This window comes from Sylvia atricapilla, chromosome 18 (genome assembly GCF_009819655.1).
Source record: "Sylvia atricapilla isolate bSylAtr1 chromosome 18, bSylAtr1.pri, whole genome shotgun sequence".
Classification (NCBI taxonomy): domain Eukaryota; kingdom Metazoa; phylum Chordata; class Aves; order Passeriformes; family Sylviidae; genus Sylvia; species Sylvia atricapilla.
The window spans coordinates 5487673-5508746 of record NC_089157.1 but is presented as its reverse complement, the minus strand read 5'-3'; the positions used below and the strand labels follow the sequence as shown (position 1 = coordinate 5508746).

General features: G+C 50.4%; 4 protein-coding genes across 5 annotated transcripts in view; 2 read left to right on the top strand and 2 right to left on the bottom strand.

Moving 5' to 3' along the window:
- The window catches only part of MAP2K4 (mitogen-activated protein kinase kinase 4), a 66354-nt gene extending 64624 nt beyond the window's left edge, over positions 1-1730 (bottom strand). The window contains exon 1 of one of the 2 annotated variants that reach the window (XM_066332138.1): positions 1530-1730. In XM_066332138.1, the coding sequence (XP_066188235.1) occupies positions 1530-1617 (88 nt within the window). In that variant the 5' untranslated portion in view covers positions 1618-1730. The remainder of the gene's footprint in view (positions 1-1529) is intronic. The other variant, XM_066332139.1, reaches the window with a different exon arrangement.
- A 6595-nt stretch (positions 1731-8325) lies between these two features.
- Positions 8326-13179, top strand: TMEM220 (transmembrane protein 220). Its single transcript, XM_066332144.1, has 6 exons — positions 8326-8399; positions 8504-8533; positions 9698-9758; positions 10857-10980; positions 11326-11385; positions 12489-13179. The coding sequence occupies exons 1-6, from the start codon at positions 8328-8330 to the stop codon at positions 12619-12621; spliced, it is 480 nt and encodes a 159-aa protein (XP_066188241.1). The 5' UTR covers positions 8326-8327; the 3' UTR covers positions 12622-13179.
- A 505-nt stretch (positions 13180-13684) lies between these two features.
- On the bottom strand, positions 13685-15871 carry ADPRM (ADP-ribose/CDP-alcohol diphosphatase, manganese dependent). The gene is made up of 3 exons (XM_066332142.1): positions 15308-15871; positions 14667-14783; positions 13685-14338 (listed from the first exon to the last, which is right to left on the bottom strand). Exons 1-3 carry the CDS (start codon positions 15858-15860, stop codon positions 14052-14054), a joined length of 957 nt encoding a protein of 318 aa, XP_066188239.1. The 5' UTR covers positions 15861-15871; the 3' UTR covers positions 13685-14051.
- Positions 15872-15927: 56 nt separating this feature from the next.
- On the top strand, positions 15928-20347 carry SCO1 (synthesis of cytochrome C oxidase 1). Its single transcript, XM_066332143.1, has 6 exons — positions 15928-16060; positions 16157-16247; positions 16979-17176; positions 17953-18045; positions 18159-18274; positions 18998-20347. Exons 2-6 carry the CDS (start codon positions 16217-16219, stop codon positions 19124-19126), a joined length of 567 nt encoding a protein of 188 aa, XP_066188240.1. The 5' UTR covers positions 15928-16060; positions 16157-16216; the 3' UTR covers positions 19127-20347.
- Positions 20348-21074: the final 727 nt, after the last annotated feature.

Genomic DNA, 21074 nt, shown 5'->3' with positions numbered 1-21074 from the left:
AACTACCAGCACTTGAGCATCATCACAGCGGCCCATGGTCCTGAATCCTATTTAAACAGCCACTTTAAACCAGCTACAACAGAACCAATTGCCCTTTCTCCACTGTAGCAGCTCCACTGCAGCTGCTACATCACCACAAACTCACAGGGCATCACAGGCACCACGGTGCAAAACCAACTCTCAGCCTTGGAAGATACAGGTGATTCAGAGGAACAACTCAAATATGAAAAACGGGTCAGGCAGAAATACAGTGGGCAACACTGAGGGTTGTAACTACAGTACAAGAACAAGGCTTATTCTTATTAAATCACAACTGCTTTGGCATATCACGGTCAAGTTTTTAACCCACGTGTTTAATTCACAAGGTCTGGAATACTGGTTTTTGAAAGACAAACAATACCACCTTGACAAGGCCCAAAAGGTACCAAATCCTCCACGCAGGGGAAGCTACAAGGAGCCAAAATTCACCTTTTTACTCCAAATACACCAAACTCTTCAGTTTAACCATCAGTTCTCTGCCCAAACAAGCCCCCACAGTCTCAGCACAGTCCATATCAGGAGGATAGAACACAGAATACAGTAAGTAACTGTGACAAACATTATTTCACAACAGTATCTGCACTTCTGTCACACAGAGAGCAACGTTTCCCTTTTCCTGGTCCTAAAACAGGGTAAATTGCTTCTTCAATATTACCATCCCTGTATTTAATTAAAACAAACAAACAAACCAGCACTGTGCCCCCTCAGCCTAATAAGGCCTAAAATGTTTTTCAAGCAGAGAGGATTTTTCAGTGGTCTAACTGTAAAGGAGAAATTGAAAGGGTTTACGGAGGCCTTTCTGAAAAACAAACATCCACCGTTTTTGCAAGGCTGCTCAACCATCAACAAGTGCCGGTGGGAACCAACACGACCCGCTGCAGCACTGTAAATTTCCATCGGAACGGAACGAAACTGAACCACAAGTTCGTGCTGGACAGATTTCACTTCAGCGTTTGCCTTGAGAAAAGCACACGGCGGAGGCGGCGGGCCGGGGCAGTGCCGTGCTGCCGCAGCCCCGGCCCGGCCACCCCGCGGGGCCCCTGCGGGCACGGGCCGGCCCCCCAGAGATGCTGCTGCAGCCGCGGCCTGCACGGTCACCCGGAGCGGCCGCAGCACCGTTCCCCGTCGGGAGAGGCCGGAGCCGCGTCCAGCCCGGCCTTTGTCCCGGCGGCCGGGGCCGAGCTGGGGGCCGAGCTCCGGGCAGGCCCTGCGCCCCGGCAGCTCCGGCGGGCAGAGCCAGGGCCGCGCTTCCTCCCGCCGAGCGCGCCGGGCGCGGCCAGGCCGCCAGCGGGGCAGGCCCGGAGCGGGGCCGCCGGGGCCGGGCCGAGCCGGGGCTTCCCGCGGCCAGCGCCGCTCCACAGCCGCGGCCCGGCGCGGGGAGCGCCAGCCGGCAGCGCCCGGGGGTCGCCACGGCCCGGGCAGGGCGAGACCTGCGGCGGCTCCGGCCCGGCCCGGCGAGGCCCGGCGCTGCCCGGGCCGGCGGTGCTTACCCTGCATGCTGCTGCTGCTGCTGGCGGCGCCCGGCCCGGGCCCGCTCCCGCTCCCCCCGGAGCCGCCGCTGGGGCTGGGAGTCGCCATTGTGCGCGGAGCGGGAGCAGCGGCGGCGGCGCTGCGCAGGGCCCTCCCCGGCAGGGCAGGACACACGGCCCCGCCGCCCGTCCGCCCCCGGCTGGGGCCGCGAAACCCCTCCCCGCCGGGGCCCCGCGCCTGCGGCACCGCTGCGGCGGGGCGGAGGCGGCGCTGCCTCCCGCGGGGGGACGGGGCATCCCCGGGCGGTCCTGCCGCTCCGCTCCTGCTCCCTCGGGCCGGGACCCCGCACCGCGCTCGGCCCCGCCAGCCCCTCAGCCGCCGGCGCCCGGACATCTGCTGTCCTGGCTCACATCCCTCGGGGGCCGGCAGTCGCCCCAGCAGCTTTATCGCATTTCTCATCTTCACCCTAAGGGTTAGGGCTTCTCCCACACAGGCAGCCCCTCGCAAACTTCCCCCACCTCCTTGGAGACCATAGGGAACAACTCCTTGCCGTGCTTACCTGGACACCCAGGGCATCAACCTCTTCCTGCCACCATCAGTCTCCCCCTCTTTTTTCTTTCTTCTCTTGGCCACCGCTGTTCGTGTCAGGACATGGTTTCTGACCATTCCTCTTAACTTCAGCAAACCCACACTCCTAGTTACAGGTGCAGCACATACTGTGAATTAGAGCAGTGAAATTGTTGCCCCAGAGCTGTGGGCCCTCTCCAGCATGCTGCATGACATAGGGGAGTCCCTTCACCCACAGGAGGCCCTGTGTCCTCATGTTTGTAGTAGAAACAATGCTGACCCTCTTTATGAATGGAGATGGGCTGAGGAAAGAGATGGATGTCCCATGTACTCGAAGTATGAGGAGCCTTTCCCTGCTGCTCCATTGCCCAGGTTACCACGGAGGTGATAACACAGCCCTGAACACTGGAAGTGCCTCCAGGAACTGCAAACCATCACCCTTTGTACAAGTGCAGTGAGGAAGGAGGTTGGGGCATGAGCTGCCTTCCCATCTTGCCTTCATTTTTTCTTCTTTCTCTCTCAGTTCAGTTCATATTGATTCCTCCTGTCTCACAATAAGAAAAAGATTTTTCTTTCCTCATATGTTTTGAGCTTAGGAAAGCATCTTCTTCCATCCTAGAGTCTTTTAGTTTCCCTGCTCAGTTGTAGGGCAGTAAGGGAGACAGGCTGGAAGAGCCCATGGGGCACAGAGGGAGCCTAGCCTTCTGTCCAAACCCTGCTCTGCTCACACTGCTGAGCTCACCTGTACCAGGAAGTGGGAGAAGAGGTCAGAACTAGTCCTGACCATCTCCCTCTTTCTGCTCCCAACTCCTGATAATTCACCCGTCTCCCTGCCAAGGATGCAGCTTTCCTTTGCCTTGGGGAACACCATAACCCCTCTCACACAAGCCAAAATCCCAGTAACTTCTTAGCTGGGTTTGAACTTAGGCTGCTGCGCTTCACTGTCCCAGCTTGGCCTCTACCCTCTCTAGGGATATTGCTCACTTTTCCAAAGCTGCTTCCAGTCTGGCCCCTCCACCACTTAGGCGAGGAATGAGAGTCACTTGTACCCAGAGCTTCAACAAGGAACAACCCTTCCTGGGTGTGGTTAGTGTGAGCAACATGGGTGGCAACCATCAGTGCCAGCACCTGGAAGAGCCTGTAGCAAAGCCCACAGACACACCAGGTGAAAGTGTATCCTTATCCTCTCCTCCCATATTCCTGTATGGGACACTCATTGCCCAGTACCAGCAGAATCCCAACCCTGCACCTTCACCTACACAACATGGGGAAGCACCAGGGATGGCTGATCTGTGAGAGACGTGCAGCATAACATGGTGGAGGGGCAGTGGCCTCCACAGCCAGAGGCCAGACCTGAGCCAGGTGAGCAGTGCAGTCCCACGGCAGTGACTGGGCTCAGTCTGGGCTTCAGACAAGTTTCTGTAATGGGCAGGGCTGACGTTTGAGTTCCCAGGTCAGGATCTGGCTCACAGCTCCAGGACACGGCTGCACACAGCAGCAACACAGCTGTAATGTAGCTTAGGTGGGAACCAAAGTAAGAGCTTTGGCTAAAGATAGGTGCCAGGTGAATGAGTAAAGAGTATATACATACATACAAAAGTATATACATACATACATACACACACATATACACACACATGGTTTCTTCCGTTCTTTTTCAAAATGCTCCAAAGCCACCTGATGGTGATTAAACCACTTGCTCTTACAAGCGAACTGGTCTTAAATATTGGGAGTTAAGCTTCTTCGGGGGAGGCAGGGGCAAAGGGTGCAGTTTGAGTCCTGACACAAAGAACATTCCCTTCCCTAGTTCCACATCTTTCCTTTCTCTTCCCTGTTCTGATTTAGCTTTCTCTTCTGCATTAACCCCTGAGAGCAGGTCCAGGGTTGGCACCTTGGCTTTGATGCAGAAACCCAGTGCCTACTGGTAAACACTGGCACAAGCTGACTTCCACTTCTGCTGTGTGCCACCTACACATGGTTTGCTTACAGTTAGCTAAAGTCCTACTTCTCCCTCACTGCAAATCTGGGAGGATCAACAAACCTGTTCTGACACGTTTGTGAAACCTTTCCTTAAAGACCTCCAGTGATGGGGATTGTGCCATTCCCTAGCAATCTGTTCTGGCACACATCCTAACATCATCCAAAAACCTAACTTCAGGATTTTTTTATTATTATTATTTCAAATCCTTTATATCCTGCCCTGTTCACTATGGCCATAGCCTTCTTCAAAATGACCCCTTGGGCACTTGATGATGTGCAATGATGAACTGCAATGTTTCACTTCTTGCCCTTGCCTCAGCTTTCTCTTCTACATATTGCATCAATTCATTTCCTTCAGCATTTCTTCCTGTTTTCTATGCCTCCCAGCATCCTCACTGACCTCCTTTGATGTTTTCTCTGTCCGTCTGCGTTTTTTGAAGTACAGCATCCCTAACTAGGCACACTATCCCAGTGTGCCTTGGAGGCTACAGCTCACATGCTCCACGATGGCATTTGCCTTTTCCATTGCTGGTGTTCAGTTTGCTCTCATTACACTGTGGACTTTTTTTTGGGGGGTTGGGGAATGTTATTTTGGGGGGAAGGGTTGTTGTTGTTGTGGTGGGTTTGTTTGGGTTTTGGGGTTTTTTGTGGTTTTTTTGTGGTTTTGGTTTTTTGTGGGTTTTTTTTTTTTTTTTTTTTGTGGGGCTTTTAGTTTCTATTTGGTTTTGTTTGCTTGTTTTTTGGCTTGGTTTGGGGTTTTTTTGAAAAGTGCATCCACCCTGTTCCCTCACCTGAACCTGTGTTGCTCACTGCTCATAAAAGTAATGCTAGAAGTTGTACTTGTTGAATATTGCCCTGTAGATTGCAGGCCATTTCTCCATCTAGTGCTGAATCCTGTTGTCTTTGCTGTCCTCAACAGCCTGGAGTAATTAGCAGGTTTAATAAGGCAGTCATGGATGTTAATCATCCAGGCTGTTAACTGAAGTAATTAAAAAGATCTGGCATCAGAAGGGACCCCTGCAAAAATCCTCTGAATATGTCCTTCCATTTTGACAAACACTGATAATTAGCACTTGAAGTACAATGATCTCACCAGTTTTACACTCACCATGCCCTTCTATCTTTTTAAGAAGGGATCAGGACAACCAATGTTAAAAACCTTCCTGAAGTCAACGTATGTGACATCTGTTACTTAACGCTTTATTCCTAAAATATTGTGCCACACCAGGACATGAGAGTGGTTTATCAGCACTTTTTCCTCATATGCCCTTCCCTCTGAAACCAGGACATCATCCACCCCTTTTTCTGTACCATTTACATCATGCCTGGATCTTATGCTTTCCAACTACGTTATATACATATATTTTCATATAACTCTACATGACCACAGCTATTATTTCAGTAGTCACTGGCCATCTCCACCAAGGTGTCTGTTGAGTTCAGTTAGTCCATGACTGGTGTATCTGGAGCAGTCCATACTCATTGTCCATGATAGCTGTGACATACAGTGGCATTGTCAATCAACAACTGATATTACATATGAAAGTGAACATTACAGACTGTTCTCACAAAAAAAATCAAATTCCCTTGAGGTATGTATCATTTTCCCGTCCCTCTGCATTACTCACCTGGTGCACCCAGGTCCTTGAGCAAAAACACTCCCAGGGATGGGCTTGCCTTTGCTTCAGAAATGTGTCCTCTGAAGTTGGTCATTGAGGGAACACAGGGCTGCTTCCATTCTCAGGAAGGTGGGCACCATCCCTCCCTGCTCCTGGCACCTGACCCACCAGTCAAGGGAACTAAACCCAGAGCCCTTTTGGCAATATCACCTGTGCAACCATGCATTTATCTCCAGATGTCCCTATTGGAATTGCAGTTGGGGTTCTGAGGCCAGGAACACACCAAAGGCCCCGAACCCTTCACCTGCCCACCCAGAGCCCTTTAATCACTTTTGATCCATCTAAACCAATCTATCACCATTCATGACACAAGGATGAGGGCCATTATGAAATGGGTCACTGTGATGGGTGACTATGGCTGTGTTATACTAACATCTCTGGTAGAGGCCCTTGAGAAATGTCCTGGCTCTCAATATCACAGCTTGGCTGCAGGGCCCATCCCTGCTGCCTCTGTTCTTTACAGGCAGAGCTGCCACAGTGAAGATAAGATCAGACTGCTAAGGGGTGAGCAGCAGCTGCAGAGAGCCATAAGGAGGGAAGATGTTTAGCTTAATACCGAGGAACGACTAGCTCAAGTTCTACTCAAGGATACTAAAGGTTCTTGGCCTCCCTCTCATGGGAGAAGTCAGTATTGCCTCCTGCCGACAAAGTCTCCTGTGTCCCTGCAGCGGGTGGTTGGAGGGAGTGTTCAGGATGGTTGGTAAAGCTTTAAAGTGAACAGCCTCGACCTTTTCTTTTTAGTAAGCACACCCACCACTGAAACCCCTTTTTATTTCTAAGGCATGTTACAGCCTGATTGCTTTTGAATTCCATTTAGCTCAGTTGGCCAGACCATGATGCTAACGTGAAGGTTGTGAGTTTGATCCCTGTACAGGCAATCCACTCAAGAGCTGGACTCTATGATCCTCATGGGTCCCTTCCAACTCAGAATATTCTGTGATTTTGTGAATTAGAGCAGCAAAGGATGCCACAGCTGGTAAACCAATCCCTCCTTCCAACCCCATGCTCAGGAGAGACAGAGGGCCCTTTTGCCTTCCCTTGCTCTCGTGTCACTGAACTTTGGTCACTCACAGGATTGCCAAACCTTCCATGCCATGCCTCCCAAGTGCCCATTAGAAGCTGCTTTCTGCTAACCCAGCCTTCTCTTCCCCTCAGCAGTGTCCCATGCCACGCAGGGTCCTCTATGTGTCTGCCCAGCTGTTTCTTTCCTTCCTTCCTAGTCTCCATCAGTTTCTCCCATCTGCTCTCTCTCCCTCCTGACTGTGCTGCCCATGAGATGTCGAGGAGCAGCCCACCTGTGCCAGAAACTAGGTGGGCTGTGCAAATTTGCACAATAACTTGTGATAAGACAAATTAAAGAGCCAAAGACTTCAATGCAGATTAATTTTCGTTTTGAAGATCAGCTAGTATGGTTGGAAAAAATGGGCAGTGACTCATAATTTTGTTTCCCACACAAAGAAGAATTGGTGTGCCTGAAAAGCTTGGCTGCTTTTATTTTCCTATCATATTATGTTAATAATTATTATGCTAATGGAAGACATGCCGTCTCTTACATTCTTCTTAGACTTTTTATCACCACTGTTGCTTTTTAATCCTTGACATTTCCATTTGCTAGCCCAAAATTACTTCCTCTAAGTTAGGAAATACATTCATGAGCCTATCCTTGACCTGGAAACAAGGAATGAAGGTGATTCATTACTAGAGCTCTGCTTCTTTTGAGGTGAGGGGTAGGGACTCTCACAAAGACAACTCTCTGGCTTTATTTGCAGTAATTTCATCTCTTGTAACCTGCTCAAGGAAAGACACAGTTAAAAATAAGCTGAGAAATAATCCTTTCCACGAATGTGGGCACATTTACATGTACTCCACATAACAATTCAGCAAGACCTGATTCTCTTGGGTGCTGAGGGAACTGTATGATGCTCATACTGAAATCAGTGGAAGACATGATCTTACAGAGGCTCGGTTTTGGTAAATACCACATTTCTAAAGGACTCACTTTCAATTCCTCACTTGTTAGCACTTATCATCATAAATGATCAGTGAATGATGGGCCAATGCTATTCTTCTGAGCAATATCCTTTTTGGTTCTTCAGACTACACAAAATGATTGAATCTCTTAAACACAAAACTAATTCTGAACCATTACAAAATTCATAGGATGTTTTGGGTTGGAAGCTGCCTTAAAACTCATCTCATTTAGCCCCCTGCCATGTGCAGAGACACCTTCCACTATCCCAGGATGATCCAAGCTCCGTCCAGCCTGGCCTTGGACATTTCCAGGGATCCAGGGGCAGCCACAGCTTCTCTGGGAAACCTGTGCCAGGACCTCACCTCCTTCGCAGTATCGCCGTGCTGATCGTCCCGTCCGGGCGGCCCCGCGACCGGGATCGGGGCCGGGATCAGGATCGGGGCCGGGAAACGGGATCAGGATCGAGGCCGGGCTCGGGCTCGGGATCAGGGTCGGGGCCGGGAAACGGGATCAGGATCGGGGCCGGTATCAGGATCAGGGTCGGGGCCGGGCTCGGCGCCGCGGCCCGCCCGTGTCCCGTCCCTCTGTCCCGTCCCTCTGTCCCGCCTCCCGGCCCGGCCATGGCGGCGCGGCTGTGGCGGCTCTGCAATGTCCTCATGGCCGCCTTCTTCGGGCTGGCGGCCGCCGTGCAGGTGAGGCCGGGGCTCCCCTCCCGTCCCCCCCGCTCCCCGCCCGCGGAGCGCGGCCCCGGCCGGGCCGGAGGCTGCGGGGTCTCAGTGCGCGCCTCCCGCTGCAGGTCAACGACCCCGACGCGGGGCTCTGGACGGTGAGTACGGGCCGCCCGTCCCTTCCCCTTCGGCACCTCCTGCCCCGGAGGTCTCAGCCCCGCTAACGCCGTCCGATCCGGGGCCGCCGGAGGAAACGTCCCGGCTTCCAGCTGAAGAGCGCCGGGAAAACGATGTCTGTGCTGCACCGACGGCTGCAATCAGACCGTGCTTCCACGATCTGCCTTAATTCACCGCAGATCTACGCTTGCCCCTGCAGAGCATCTCTTGCCTGTGCAGAGCACCCCGAGCTGCTCCCGCTCCTCCTGCCCGGCACCGCTCTGTGCCCGAAGGGCTGTGCTTGCCTTGAGTGCCCCCGGGAGCCGCCTTGTGCCACTCCGGGCATCGGGGAGCCGGGCCCGCTCCTGGGCCCGTCCTGCCGCGGGCACTGAGCAGCCCCGGGCCTGCGCTGGAGCTGCGGGGGGACGGGGACCGTGTGTGTGTGTGTGTGACAGGAGCTGCGGGGGGACGGGGACAGTGTGTGTGTGTGTGTCACAGGAGCTGTGGGCGGAGGGGACAGTGTGTGTGTGTGTGTGTGTGTGACGGGAGCTGCGGGCGGAGGGGACAGTGTGTGTGTGTGTGTGTGTGTGACGGGAGCTGCGGGCGGAGGGGACAGTGTGTGTGTGTGTGTGTGTGTGTGTGTGTGTGTGACGGGAGCTGCGGGCGGAGGGGACAGTGTGTGTGTGTGTGTGTGTGTGTGTGTGTGTGTGTATGTGTGCCACAGGAGCTGCGGGGGGACGGGGACCGTGTGTGTGTGTGTGTCACAGGAGCTGCGGGCGGAGGGGACAGTGTGTGTGTGTGTGTGTGTGACAGGAGCTGCGGGGGCACCGGGACAGTGTGTGTGTGTGTGTGTGTGTGTGCGTGCTTTCCCTGGAGGATCAGGATTCAGGGAAGGGGCTCTGCAGTGGTTGGTGAGACAGCCAGTATTCCGTAACCCAGAAGCAGAGGAACAAGGGCCGGCTGTGGGCTGACGGCCCGGGATTGTGAGTGGTGATGCTGAAGATGAGCACTAGCAGTGCCAAGGCATGCCAGAGGGTGAGGGACTGGGATCTGCCTGTGCCTCTGACAAACTGCTGCGAAAAGGAGAAGTGGTGCTGTGGCTGGGCACTTCTGCTTCCTGACCTTGCTAAGTTTTGCTACCGAGTAGATTTATATGTCATTAACAGGTTGTCTACTTAGTGCCAGCTGCCCTGACACTGCTTGTCAGCATCAACCCTTCAATAACAGGTATGATACTGGTGTGCAAAACAGTCTCTGCTCAAATTTTGCCCTCAAAAGGTTGTTTTGCTTTATTTTTTTTTAATTAAACCACGAATTAAAATCAGGCCGTGTGGAAACACATCCTATTACCTTCTGAAGGCAAAACGCTGCAGGACTTATTTCTACAGAAGCTGATCATTGCTTTAATGTTGGTGGCTGGACATGCTGCAGGTGAGGAGAGCAGGCCAGAAGAAAACCCAGCTGCTGGGATGGGTTTGCCTTTGCACCCCAATTCCAGCTCAAAGCCTTCTGGAGCAAAAGCCTGGGAGCATGCTCTGAACCTGGCTCTGTGTTGACCTTAGCACTTTAAATCACTTTGTTTCGTTGTTGTAAATCTGTGTTTTTGTTTATCTACCTCGTGCAAGAGCATCTGAGCTTTGCACAGTCCCACGAAAGTGCTAAAGGTCTTGTTCAGTGCCAGGTATTTGCAGCTGCCCCAAAGAGCAATGGGCAGCAATAAGAACATTCAAAGGCTGTTCACTGTGGGAGCTAATGGCAGTTCAGAGGATCATTTAGATCAGGTTTGTTTCAGGTCTTCAGAACATAGTTAAGATTTTTGTATTTTAATTCAGTGGAAATGAATCTAAGGCCATTTTATATACGAAAAGTGACTGTATCTGGATGAATTACTTACACTGAATGAACTAAAATCACCCTCAAAAGGAAAAGGAAAACCTCCAGGAGTGCACGATATTGTCACAGATGACACCATTGCAGTCTCTTGGCATTCTGGATACTTTAAGAATATAAAGTGGCAGTATTCCTAAGTTCAGAACTCATGAGGATTGGTTGCTTGTGGTTTTGAATATTTCAGGGGAGGTTTACTGTGTAATAGGTGGCATAATGGCTTTTGGCTGGTCAAGAGAATCTGCATGTTAAACTCATAGTTAGTGTTTTCCTTGTGCCAAGATCTGTGGAAAATAAAGATTATAATAGCACAGCTTTTGTAAAACTGCAGGTTTATGTAAATTCACCAAGGGGTATTTACCATTCAGGCCTGTAGAAGAACCAGATGGGTTTATTCATGATTCATGGTAGTGGCTGACAGTCTATTTTTTTCCCCAGACAATGGTGTTTGGAGGAGCCTCTGTGACCTTCACTCTGCTGGCTGTGTTGTTGGGACCATTGCCTTGGCTTGCTCTTTGTTTGCTTATGCTCAAGGAAACATTTTTCATGAAGAGGAAGGCAGGTAAACAGTGGGTTTTATTGGCCCCCACCCAAATCCAGCTCACCAGGCCATCTTCTCCTGGTGTCGCCTTCCAAAACTTTATTTCCTGGGCTGTTGTAGTAAATTCTGTTGGTCCAGAGGAATTAGACCAAAGAGGAGGGACCATAATGCTCCAAACCAGTGGCTCCTTGGACACACTGCTTGGGAAGTGAACAGTCATTGCTTCCCTGATTTGTATATACCTTTATAATTATAATCCTGGTAAAATATATGGAACTTCTCCAAAGGAGCAGCCACTACTATTTTACAGGCAAAATTTGTATTGTTTGTATTATTTTCAGATCTGTTTTTTATTTGGCTTTTTAGAGAGTTGTTTGGTCTGGTGATTATTACAGTATGGATGAGTCTTTGTCGCAGTTCAGCAAAGTAAGTTTTCTCTTTTTTTTTTAATAATCCATTCCAATGTTCACATTTAGTGACTAGCTCCTTGAAAACACACAGTCAATTTTGGCAGCTTGTTTTCCTGTTTCATGTCACCCTCCAAACCTTCCAGATGCCCAGCTGGTGGAGGATCTTGCACAGATAGAGGTTGGGGCAGGGGAGAACGTAAGGCTACATTAGGCACTTTTTCTGGCCCCCTGCCATAATAGGGGCATTTTCCCTTTGCTTAGATGTTTTTTGTTTTTGTTTTTTATTTTTTAATTCCAACCAGTTTCTGTAGCCTGAGTTGTCAGAAAATTTTGTGCCTCTGCAGTAAAAGACTCTGGTGGTGCATCCATAGGACCTCATTAAAGTGGCCAAAAGCTCTCTGCTGTCTGTTCAGCTGCCAGAAGATGTGAATGTTATGTGGTAGCTGTAGTAGTGGCCAGGAAGGCCAAGGACATCCTGGCCTGTTCCAGCCATGGTGTGGTCAGCAGGATGAGGACTGTGCCTGTCCCCTGTGCTGGCATTGCTGAGGCACCTCCAGTCCTGGGGTCAGGTTTGGGCAGCTCATTTCAGAAATGACTTTGAGGGGCTGGAGCATGTCCAGGGAAGGGAACAGAGTTCGGGAAGGGTCTGGAGCATGTCCAGGGAAGGGAACAGTTGGGGAAGGGTCTGGAGCATCAGGAGTCACCAAGGGAGCTGGAGGGACTCCGTCTGAGAAAAGGAGACTCAGGGGGGACCTTTTCACTCTCTACAACTCCCTGACAGGAGGATGAGCCACATGGGGGTCAGGTTCTGGTCCTGGAGAGCAAGGGACAGGACCAGAGGAAACAGCCTCGAGCTGTGCCAGGGGAGGTTGTAATTAGATCCTAGGGAAAATTCCTTCACTGAAAGAGTGGTCAGGCATTGGCACAGGCTGCCCAGGGAGGTGGTGGAATCACCATTCCTGGAAGTGTTCAAAAAAAATGACTGGATGTGGCACTGCACCATAGGGTCTAGTGGGCATGGTGGTTTGCAGTTCAAAGTTGGTCTTGATGATCATTGTCTTTATCAACCTTGAAGATTCAGTGATTTGAAGTAGCTCTGTTGGATTTGTTCCGTTATAGGAGTCCGCTGGGAGGAGTTCGCTTGGTCGCTGCAGTCGTTGTTGCCCTCTTCCCCTTTGTGTCATGGCTGTACATTTATGTGAACAAAGACATGAGAGAGTCTTGGCCAACACACTGCAAAACAGTGATTTAACTGGGTGGGAGAAAGTCTAAGTAACTATGCTGACCTTACTTGCCTTTGTTTTTGGTGCTTAACGAAAGGTGTCAGTTTGATGGCACCCAAGAATACCTGGCTGCTTCCAGCAGTGCCAATTGAGATTTGGTAAAACGTTGAGGAATGCTGTCTGAGGAAATCTGAGTGAGGAATTTTTCTATGGAGACTGTTCACCTTGCTTCTTCTTATATTTTCCATTATATTGATCTAATGTCTGTTCTGATGGTATATTCAAGATGTCATTGCATCCTTAGTCACTCTCCAATCACCTCGTAGTTTGGGAAATCTACTGTTCTATAACATAAGGGACAAGTAAAGCAATTACTGTTTTAATAAATGACTATTTACAGCCATAGAACTTTCAAAAATGTGCCTGGATAATCCATTTCAGTATTATTGGAAAATTAAGCAGTCAGTATTTCTGTCCTGTGCTAAAATCATATATAGAATATATCTGAAAAAAATATTTTTGCTATTATCTTTAACTGAAAGTCACTGATTTTACTGAGTAATAAATACATATTTTTTTAAAGAAAACTCAATGAAAGCCTCTGTATCTTTTTATTTTCTGGGAGATACATATTCAAGCTTGTCACCAGCAGATGTGGGCACTGTGACAACTTGCTGCTCACCTAATTTTTTTGAAAAGCAGGAGCCATGCAGCAGCAAGCATGTCCCACTATTCATCCTGGAGAAAGAAGCACAGGTGGATACACTGGACTCAGGAGCTGGCTGGGACAGAGCCAGGACATCTCCAGGAGTAACACACACCACCTTTATTTAGGTGGGTGTCAGAGCTCACGTTCTCAGCACTGCTGCAGGTGATCCCAGCTGTGCACACACAGCCTGAGTATCTGCAGCATTCCATGGTGCAGCACAGATGGTCTCCATTCTCCTTAGGCTCAGCTTTTTCTGAGGATTGCTTCAGACTTCTAAAGCACTGTTGGATGACTAGATTAGGCTACAGGCTGGATATATTCTGCCAGACATGAGACCTTACTGTCATGTTCACAGAAAATAAATAGAGAGGTGGCTGGGCAGGTACAACTCTGCATGCTTTAATGCTCACTGAGAGAACAGCAGTGGAGCTTTTTCTGAACAATATTCATTACATGGTTTACATCTTTTCACAGTAGCAATCCAGTCTGAATTTGATGTTTGAAATCAGCATTCTGCATTTGAGTATATTAATTACTGGCCTTCCCTATTCTCCAAAAAGAAATAAGGTGCTTTCTGAGAGAAACGTAATTCCTAAAATTCTGTAACCAAGAGAAAAACTCCTGAGCTAAAGCAATAAGAATCAGCCATGCACAGCTTTCTAAAAGCAAACAGCTGAATCTCCTGTGTTCTTGTCCGAGTCCTTCCTCGGACAGAAAGCACAGAAGAGCAATCTGTATTTCCGTGGTATTTCAGAAACACATAACTCTGTCGGGAATCCTGCCCTTTCCCTTCAGTACCAGTTTATCCTCATAGACATAAACAGTTGCAAAGGCGTTGCTCTCGGGTGGGGTCTCGATGACGCCCTCCAGGGTGAGGTGATGAACTCCGTGGGAGTCCAGGCAGTAGGCGCCGTCGTGCAGGTGCCCTGCCAGCACACAGACCACACACCGGTGCGAGTGGATCACTGACAGCGCTGCCTCGTAATTCCAGGCCAGGCAAACCCCGTTGGAAGCGCAGGGATGGATGGGCACGTGAGCTGCAGTGCAGAGGGAAAGAAATACAGAGAGTTAAAGTGTAACAAAGCTGCCTCATTGCTGGGAAGTTCAGCCATCCAGCTGAGTAGTGAGAGCTCACCTCGCCCCCAGAGTGAGGCATGGTTGCTGTTCTGCATCTGTACCTCACCAGACCAACTGCATGTTTTCCACAGCTAACACACATGGGCTAGCTAATTTTTTTCCCCCACGTATTTCCATGGGAGTATACACTCCCCATCAAATATAGGGGCTGGAACTAGATGAGCTTTAAGGGCCCTTCCAACACAATCCATACTGATTGTCTGTTTATCCCCCTCCCTATCCACCTACCCGTAACTATAACTTTTTCTTGGTTTTCGTCAGAGAACTTGAGGACTTCATCGAACCAGTCCAGCTGAGCTTGGCTGAATCCTCCATTAAATGCTACAAAGTGAGGTTCTTTGAGCCCTGTAATGAAGAAGAAGATTAGGCACAAATGCATACACCTCCTATGGCCCCTCTATTTGCCTTATGTAAATCTGCTGATGGTTGGTTTACTCTCAGAACCTTCAGGGTTTGGGGGGGGGGGGGGGTTTGGTTTTTTTGCATTTCTTGGATCAAAACTCCGTCCCCCTTGCACAAAGAAGAAGATTATTCGTTAGCGTTTTCGGGAGTTTTGAGGACACTACACAAACAGGTTTCCACTGCTGGATGCCCTCCCGGGCACGGGATGGGGTGGGCACAGCTCAGTGCTGCGTGCTGTTCTGATCCTACGGAGCACAGAGCACGGCACAGCCCCAGCCCAGAGCCACAGCATCGACTCTACGGGGGAGCATCTCCCGTGCCCGCCTGGACCCGCACTGGCGGCAGGGAGGCGGCGGAGGTGAGCAGCAATGGGGCACATGCTCGAGCCCCCGGCATCCCGCTGTCAGCACCGGCAGCTCCGGACAGCGAAGGTCCTGCCGCCCGAGTCCCAGCCAAGCCGGAGCTACCTTCGGGGTTGTTGAGGTCATCGTTGGAGTTCTTCTCCCGCAGCGACCGCAGGGACTCCTGGTAGCGGGGGCAGCCGGGGTCCGTGCCCAGGGTGCTCACGTCGTAGCTGTCGAGCACGACGAGGCGGAGCCGCGGCGCCGGGCTGCAGTGATAAGCGTGGCACTCCCGGTCCGGCGGCCCGTCCGAGCCGCCCGCGGGCCGGCTGTACAGCCCGGTGTGCACCAGCCGGGCCCGGCTGAAGTTGTAGAGCTCGTGGTTGCCCCACGCGTGGTGTACCGGCACCGAGAGCTGTCCCAGAACCTCCAGCACCTGCTGCAAGGCGCTCTCGGCCTCGCCGCGCCGCGCGTTCTGCCCATCGATGCTATCGCCCAGCTGCAGCACGAAGTCTATCGGCGGGCTCTCGGCGGCCCACGCCCGCACCGCCTCCCGCAGCAAGCGCAGGCTGTTCCGGTAGTAGCGCCGCCGCCAGCCGCCGAAGTCGTAGCCGTCCTCCGCGTCCGCGAACTGGATGTCGGCGACGACCCCGAAGGCGACGCGCGGCGCCGCCTGCATGGCGGCCTCGGGCGGGGCGGAAGGGGCGGGCCGCTGCCGGGAACATGGCGGCGGCGCTGTGGCGGCTGCGGGCGGGCGCGGGCCGATGGCCGCTGCCGGGCGCGGCCGTGAGGGGCTGGGCGCTGCTGCCCGCTCCCCGCAGCCGCCCGCTGTCGCAGCTGCCGCCGGGCCGCGGGCCGCGGGCGGGCGCCCAGAGGCGGGTGAGTGAGGGAGTGAGGGAGTGAGGGAGTGAGGGCGGGCGGCGGGCCGGGCCGCTCCCGTGGCCTGAGCAGTCACCAAGCGCCTTGTCCCCGCAGCTCCTGTCGTGGCGGTCGCTGGCGGCCACCGTGGTGCTGGGCGGCGGGCTGCTGGCCGGCATGAAGGTGATGAAGCGGCGCAAGGAGGAGGGTGAGTGCGGGGCGCGGGAGGAGAGCCGGGGATGGCGCGTCTCGTGTTCAGACGGAGCTGTTTCCGTGGTTAGGTGATGTGGGGTTTGCGTTCAGGTGTATGTTACCAGCTTGGGCATCGTCACTGTGCTTTGCCACAGGGCCACTTGGCACCTGCGTTTACGGAAGTGCCGCCGAAAATTTTAAAAAATTTAAAGCAATTCAGGGTTTAGCTTTTTTCGAGTTCCTGGGTTGGAATAGTTGTGTTTGGCCGCACGCTGTGCCAGCCTGTGCAGCGCAGACACGGAGATGGGTGTTGTGTGCTCCATGGGTTCCTGCCGTGCCACCCGTGAGCTTTGCCCTCTCCTGCAGGAACTGCCCACACATTTCCTTTTCATGAATTTGCTGTTGAAAACGGAGATATTGCAGCTTTTAGGGTATGTTCAGTTTTCAATGGATGCTGGTTTCCATGTTTCACAGCAGGTCAGATGCCTGTCTTTATTTCTCCCTTTTTAAACAAAAACGCGGTTGAGTTGCAACGAAAGATAAAGTTGTGTTACAAAGGAATTTAGTGATATATTTGAATTTGTCCAAAAGGAATGCTTTGGGGAAGGCACGTGCACATTGAGTTTCTGCATGACAGGTGCTGGTGGATCTTGACACGACCCTGAGCAGTGGCTGCTCCCAAGGCTTGCCTGGGAAGCGTTGTGCACTGTGGCATGGGGGTGTTTAATTCCCACTCGTGTTTTGTAGAGCTGGAGAAGGAACGAAACCGAGGCATTGGGAAGCCGCTGCTGGGAGGGCCCTTCTCGCTCGTGAGCCATGAGGGACAGCCCAGGACCAGCGAGGACTACATTGGCCAGTGGGTGCTGATCTACTTTGGCTTCACTCACTGCCCTGACATCTGTCCTGATGAACTGGAGAAAATGATTGCAGTGGTAGACGAAATTGGTATGGGAATTCAGTTGGCCTAAGGGTCCGTAAACAGGGATTTTTGGGTAGGTCAGGTTTATTCTGATAAAATACTATAGATGGTGATGACTGGTAATATTTTTCTTAAAATGCTGCTGGCTAATATTCAGTAATGGAACTAATTGCTAAGGGGTACATAGATGAGCCCCTAGTGTCACTAGGGTCTGATGTGACAGCACTGATATGTCCACAGCAGGGGACTTGGGAGTAAAAAGATGGTGGCGGGTTACAGGAAATATATTGCATTGTGTTTTTGCCAAGAAGTGACTGTGAGGTATGTGAGGATTTTTTCCCCTCTGTTTTAGTTAATCTCTATGAGATTGTCTCCTGAAGCATGAGGGAAATCAGATCAAAATGAAGTCCATTCAGTCATGGCTGGAACATGAAGGAAAGAGCCTGGACTGTGTTTTAATGTTTCTTCCTACTCCACCAGCCCAATGTGCTTTCCTTGTGTCAGTGCTCCAACACATGCATCACAGCAGAGCATCTTCTGCAGCAGAGCCAGTCTGTCATCCCTCCTGAGCAGGGCAAAGCCTCTGGCTGGGGGACTGGAAGCTCCAGCACAGACACAGAGTGTTGCATCTCATGTCATTTGCTTCCTTCACAAATTACACAAATAAAGCTCCCCCAAAAGGTCTTTTTTTAGTCACTTGGGGTGGGCTTGGATTGATGTTACATGGCTGTGAGCTTGTTTGAAGGAAGATGAGGGATGATACCTGATTTTCGAAAATAAATAATAATTGTCAATGTCACAGATCGAATTCCATCTTTGCCTAATCTGACCCCACTCTTCATCACCATTGATCCTGAGAGGGACAACCAAGAAGCCATTGCCAGATATGTTAAAGGTATTCCTGCTTTCTTCCTCCATGTCTCATAGCATGCAGTACAGAGCACTGAAAAGGAGCCCCTCGAAGGGATTCTTTTCACTGAAATGTGTAAATGTCTTCTTTCTGTCTAGAATTTTCTCCAAAGCTGGTGGGATTGACTGGTAGCAAGGCACAGATTGACCAAGTGGCTAAAGCATACCGTGTGTACTACAGTGAAGGGCCCAAGGATGAGGACAATGATTACATAGTAAGTAAAAGGAGCCTTTGCTTACTGAAAGACTGTGGGTAAGAGCAGTATGTATATTTTAAAACCAGCTATTGGATCTTTACTTAAGCTGTCAGAACCACAATGCCCTCCTACAAGCTCAGAACCTTACCAAAGTGTCTTCCAAACAATCCTGTAAAATGCAGACAGTAGCACAGGAACTAGCCAGCCTGACAATAGTCGAATATCTTTCTGATCTGTTATGTATTTGACTGGCTCTTTTCCTGTGTGCTCCAAAGTCATCGTGATTTCTCATTTCTAATGCAGCTGAACTCAGCACAGCTGTATTTCAGTCCTGAGCAATCATGGCTTCCAGCGCCAGAACTCTGTGTCTTTGCTGAGAAAGATGTTACAGTTGGGTGCAGACAGCACTTACAGAGTCATTTAAATAAATTTGCAGTACAGTTAATTTTGATATAAATACATTTGGAATATCCGGGATGTGCATAGGTGAGGCTGCTTCAGTCCGCCGGCAGGGGGCGCCCCTGTCCCGCATTTCCCTGTATCCCACTGCTGGTCCCTGTCCTGCATTTCCCTGTATCCCACTGCTGGTCCCTGTCCTGCATTTCCCTGTATCCCACTGCTGGTCCCTGTCCTGCATTTCCCTGTATCCCACTACTGGTCCCTGTCCCGCATTTCCCTTCTGAGCTGGTGTTCTGTGATTCTGTGGTCTCTCTTCCCAAGCCACACTGTGCTCTCTTGCAGGTGGATCACACAATAATTATGTACCTCCTCGGCCCTGATGGTGCCTTTGTGGACTACTATGGCCAGAATAAGAGGAGCACTGAGATTTCGGCTTCTATTGCTGCACACATGAGAAAACACAGATCCTAAAATAGAAGCTCTTCAAAGATTGCTGTGAATGTCAACTGTGGGTTTGGCTGTGACTGGACATTGGAGTTAAAGCAGAAGCACACAAGTGTAACATCCTGTCAAGCAGGTCTCCTTTCTTCCTAATAAGAAAGGCATCCATGTTTCTGCAAATTCCCATTGCCAAAAATCTCTACAGAGCCTTCTCCATGGATATAATTTCCAACAAGATTGTGGGTACAGAATGAAATTTAGGACTTCTCTGAAACATTGTTGGGAGCAAAGGATGGAAATCGCTTTTTACTTGGGAAGAATGTGTGTGTTGCTGGTAAAATATTGCTGGTTAAAAAAAATGCTGGTCTGGCAAGACATCAGCAAAGACAACAGTCACTGTAGGAGAATTATTTGATGCAAAGCCACGGGGCCTTGGCGTTCTCAGAGGAGCTCTGCTCTCTGGTTTCTCTGCACTGTTTTGCCTTCTGGGAGAGGCAGTTGCACTATGAGAAGCAGAGGAGCCTTAAGAGTGCTGCTTTTTCTGGGTTAAGAAGGTGAAGAGCACTGAAAGCACCAGCAGCTTCCACACATGGGACCAGCCGTGTAGCGAGCCTGATCATTTCATCTGAATGCAGAAATGAACTGTATTTTTCTGGTGATTTTTTCAGTGAATGCTGTTCATTTATAAGGAAAAGAGAATTGGGTTGCAAATAGGTTTTTTTTTTTTCTTCTGTACAAATGATGGTGTGTGTATTTGCTTTGCTTGTGCTGAGCAGGGAGGTGGGGAAGGTGGAGGGGGCTGTGTCCATGCACAGGGCTGGCAATCAGACACATTTTATGCAGTGCAGCATTTGAAAATAAAGATTGATTTGTATAAGCAGTGTATATTTTTATTTCCTTAGGTTTGACTAGAATATCATCAGAACTTTGTATACTGGTCAAACTTCATATTCTTGCTCTGCTTTCCTTCTGTTTAGAAAGCAGTATTTAATTCTAGTCATGCACATCAGGAGCTGAATGTGGTTTTTTTTAAGCTGAACCTCAGAGAATGGCCTACAGGGCACAAATCAGAACAGTTCTTGTGAGTTCCAGAGAATCTCAGGCTGGTGTTCCTGCAGGTAGCACTGGTGTTTTCCTGAGTGTGGGGGTTGGAAGAGAATATTCCTGTCCAAGGGAAGGTGCAAAGCCTGTGAAAAAAATCTGTCTTTCCAAAATTGGGAAAAAACAGTAAATGTTACCTGTTTCAGAGCAGTGACATTTCTCATGTGTTTTTACATCTATTGGGTACTTGCTCCCTTCTATGGGTTTCACCTTCAGGTCTGTATTTATTTGATCCCTTGTGATTTGTTTGTGTTTGTGGAATCCTCAGGGCCCATCTCTGCCCCATCTCTTACCATCCTGTGGCTGTGCTCTGCACAGCAACCTTTGTCTGCCCTTCTCAAGGTCTCTGCTGTCACATCAGGCCTGTGTTTTAAATCCTGCAGCAATGTGTTAGGGCCAAATACCTTTTCTGCACAGAGGACAGTCTGGAAAATCATGATTGTATGAAGCAACGGTAAGTAAAAATAAAACAAATTATTTAGAATCGCCTGCTCAGAAGGAAGAATTGGTGATACAGCTGAGCCAAGTTAAAGCAGAATTTGGACAGGGCAAACCTCTGTCTTGAGGCTTTGCAAAATCAGCACATGAGCTGCAGCCTGGGAGGAGTCACCTGTTACACTGATTTCTCTAAAGCTCTTTTGCAGCTGACTCTTACTACAGAGATGAATACAGGATTCCTGTCTTCTCCCAAATCTTTTGGCAGCAGTGTCGTGTCCTTTACCTTGTTTTTCTGTCCCCTTGAAAGGCAGAACCAGCTGACCCAGGAAGCTTATGGTGGACTAGGGGGGATGTGGCAAAGGCCCAGAAGGATTTCAGATGGAGTGACATGTCCCTTCCCTCATGGCAGTGGGAGCAACTGATGTCCTGCTTTTTTCAG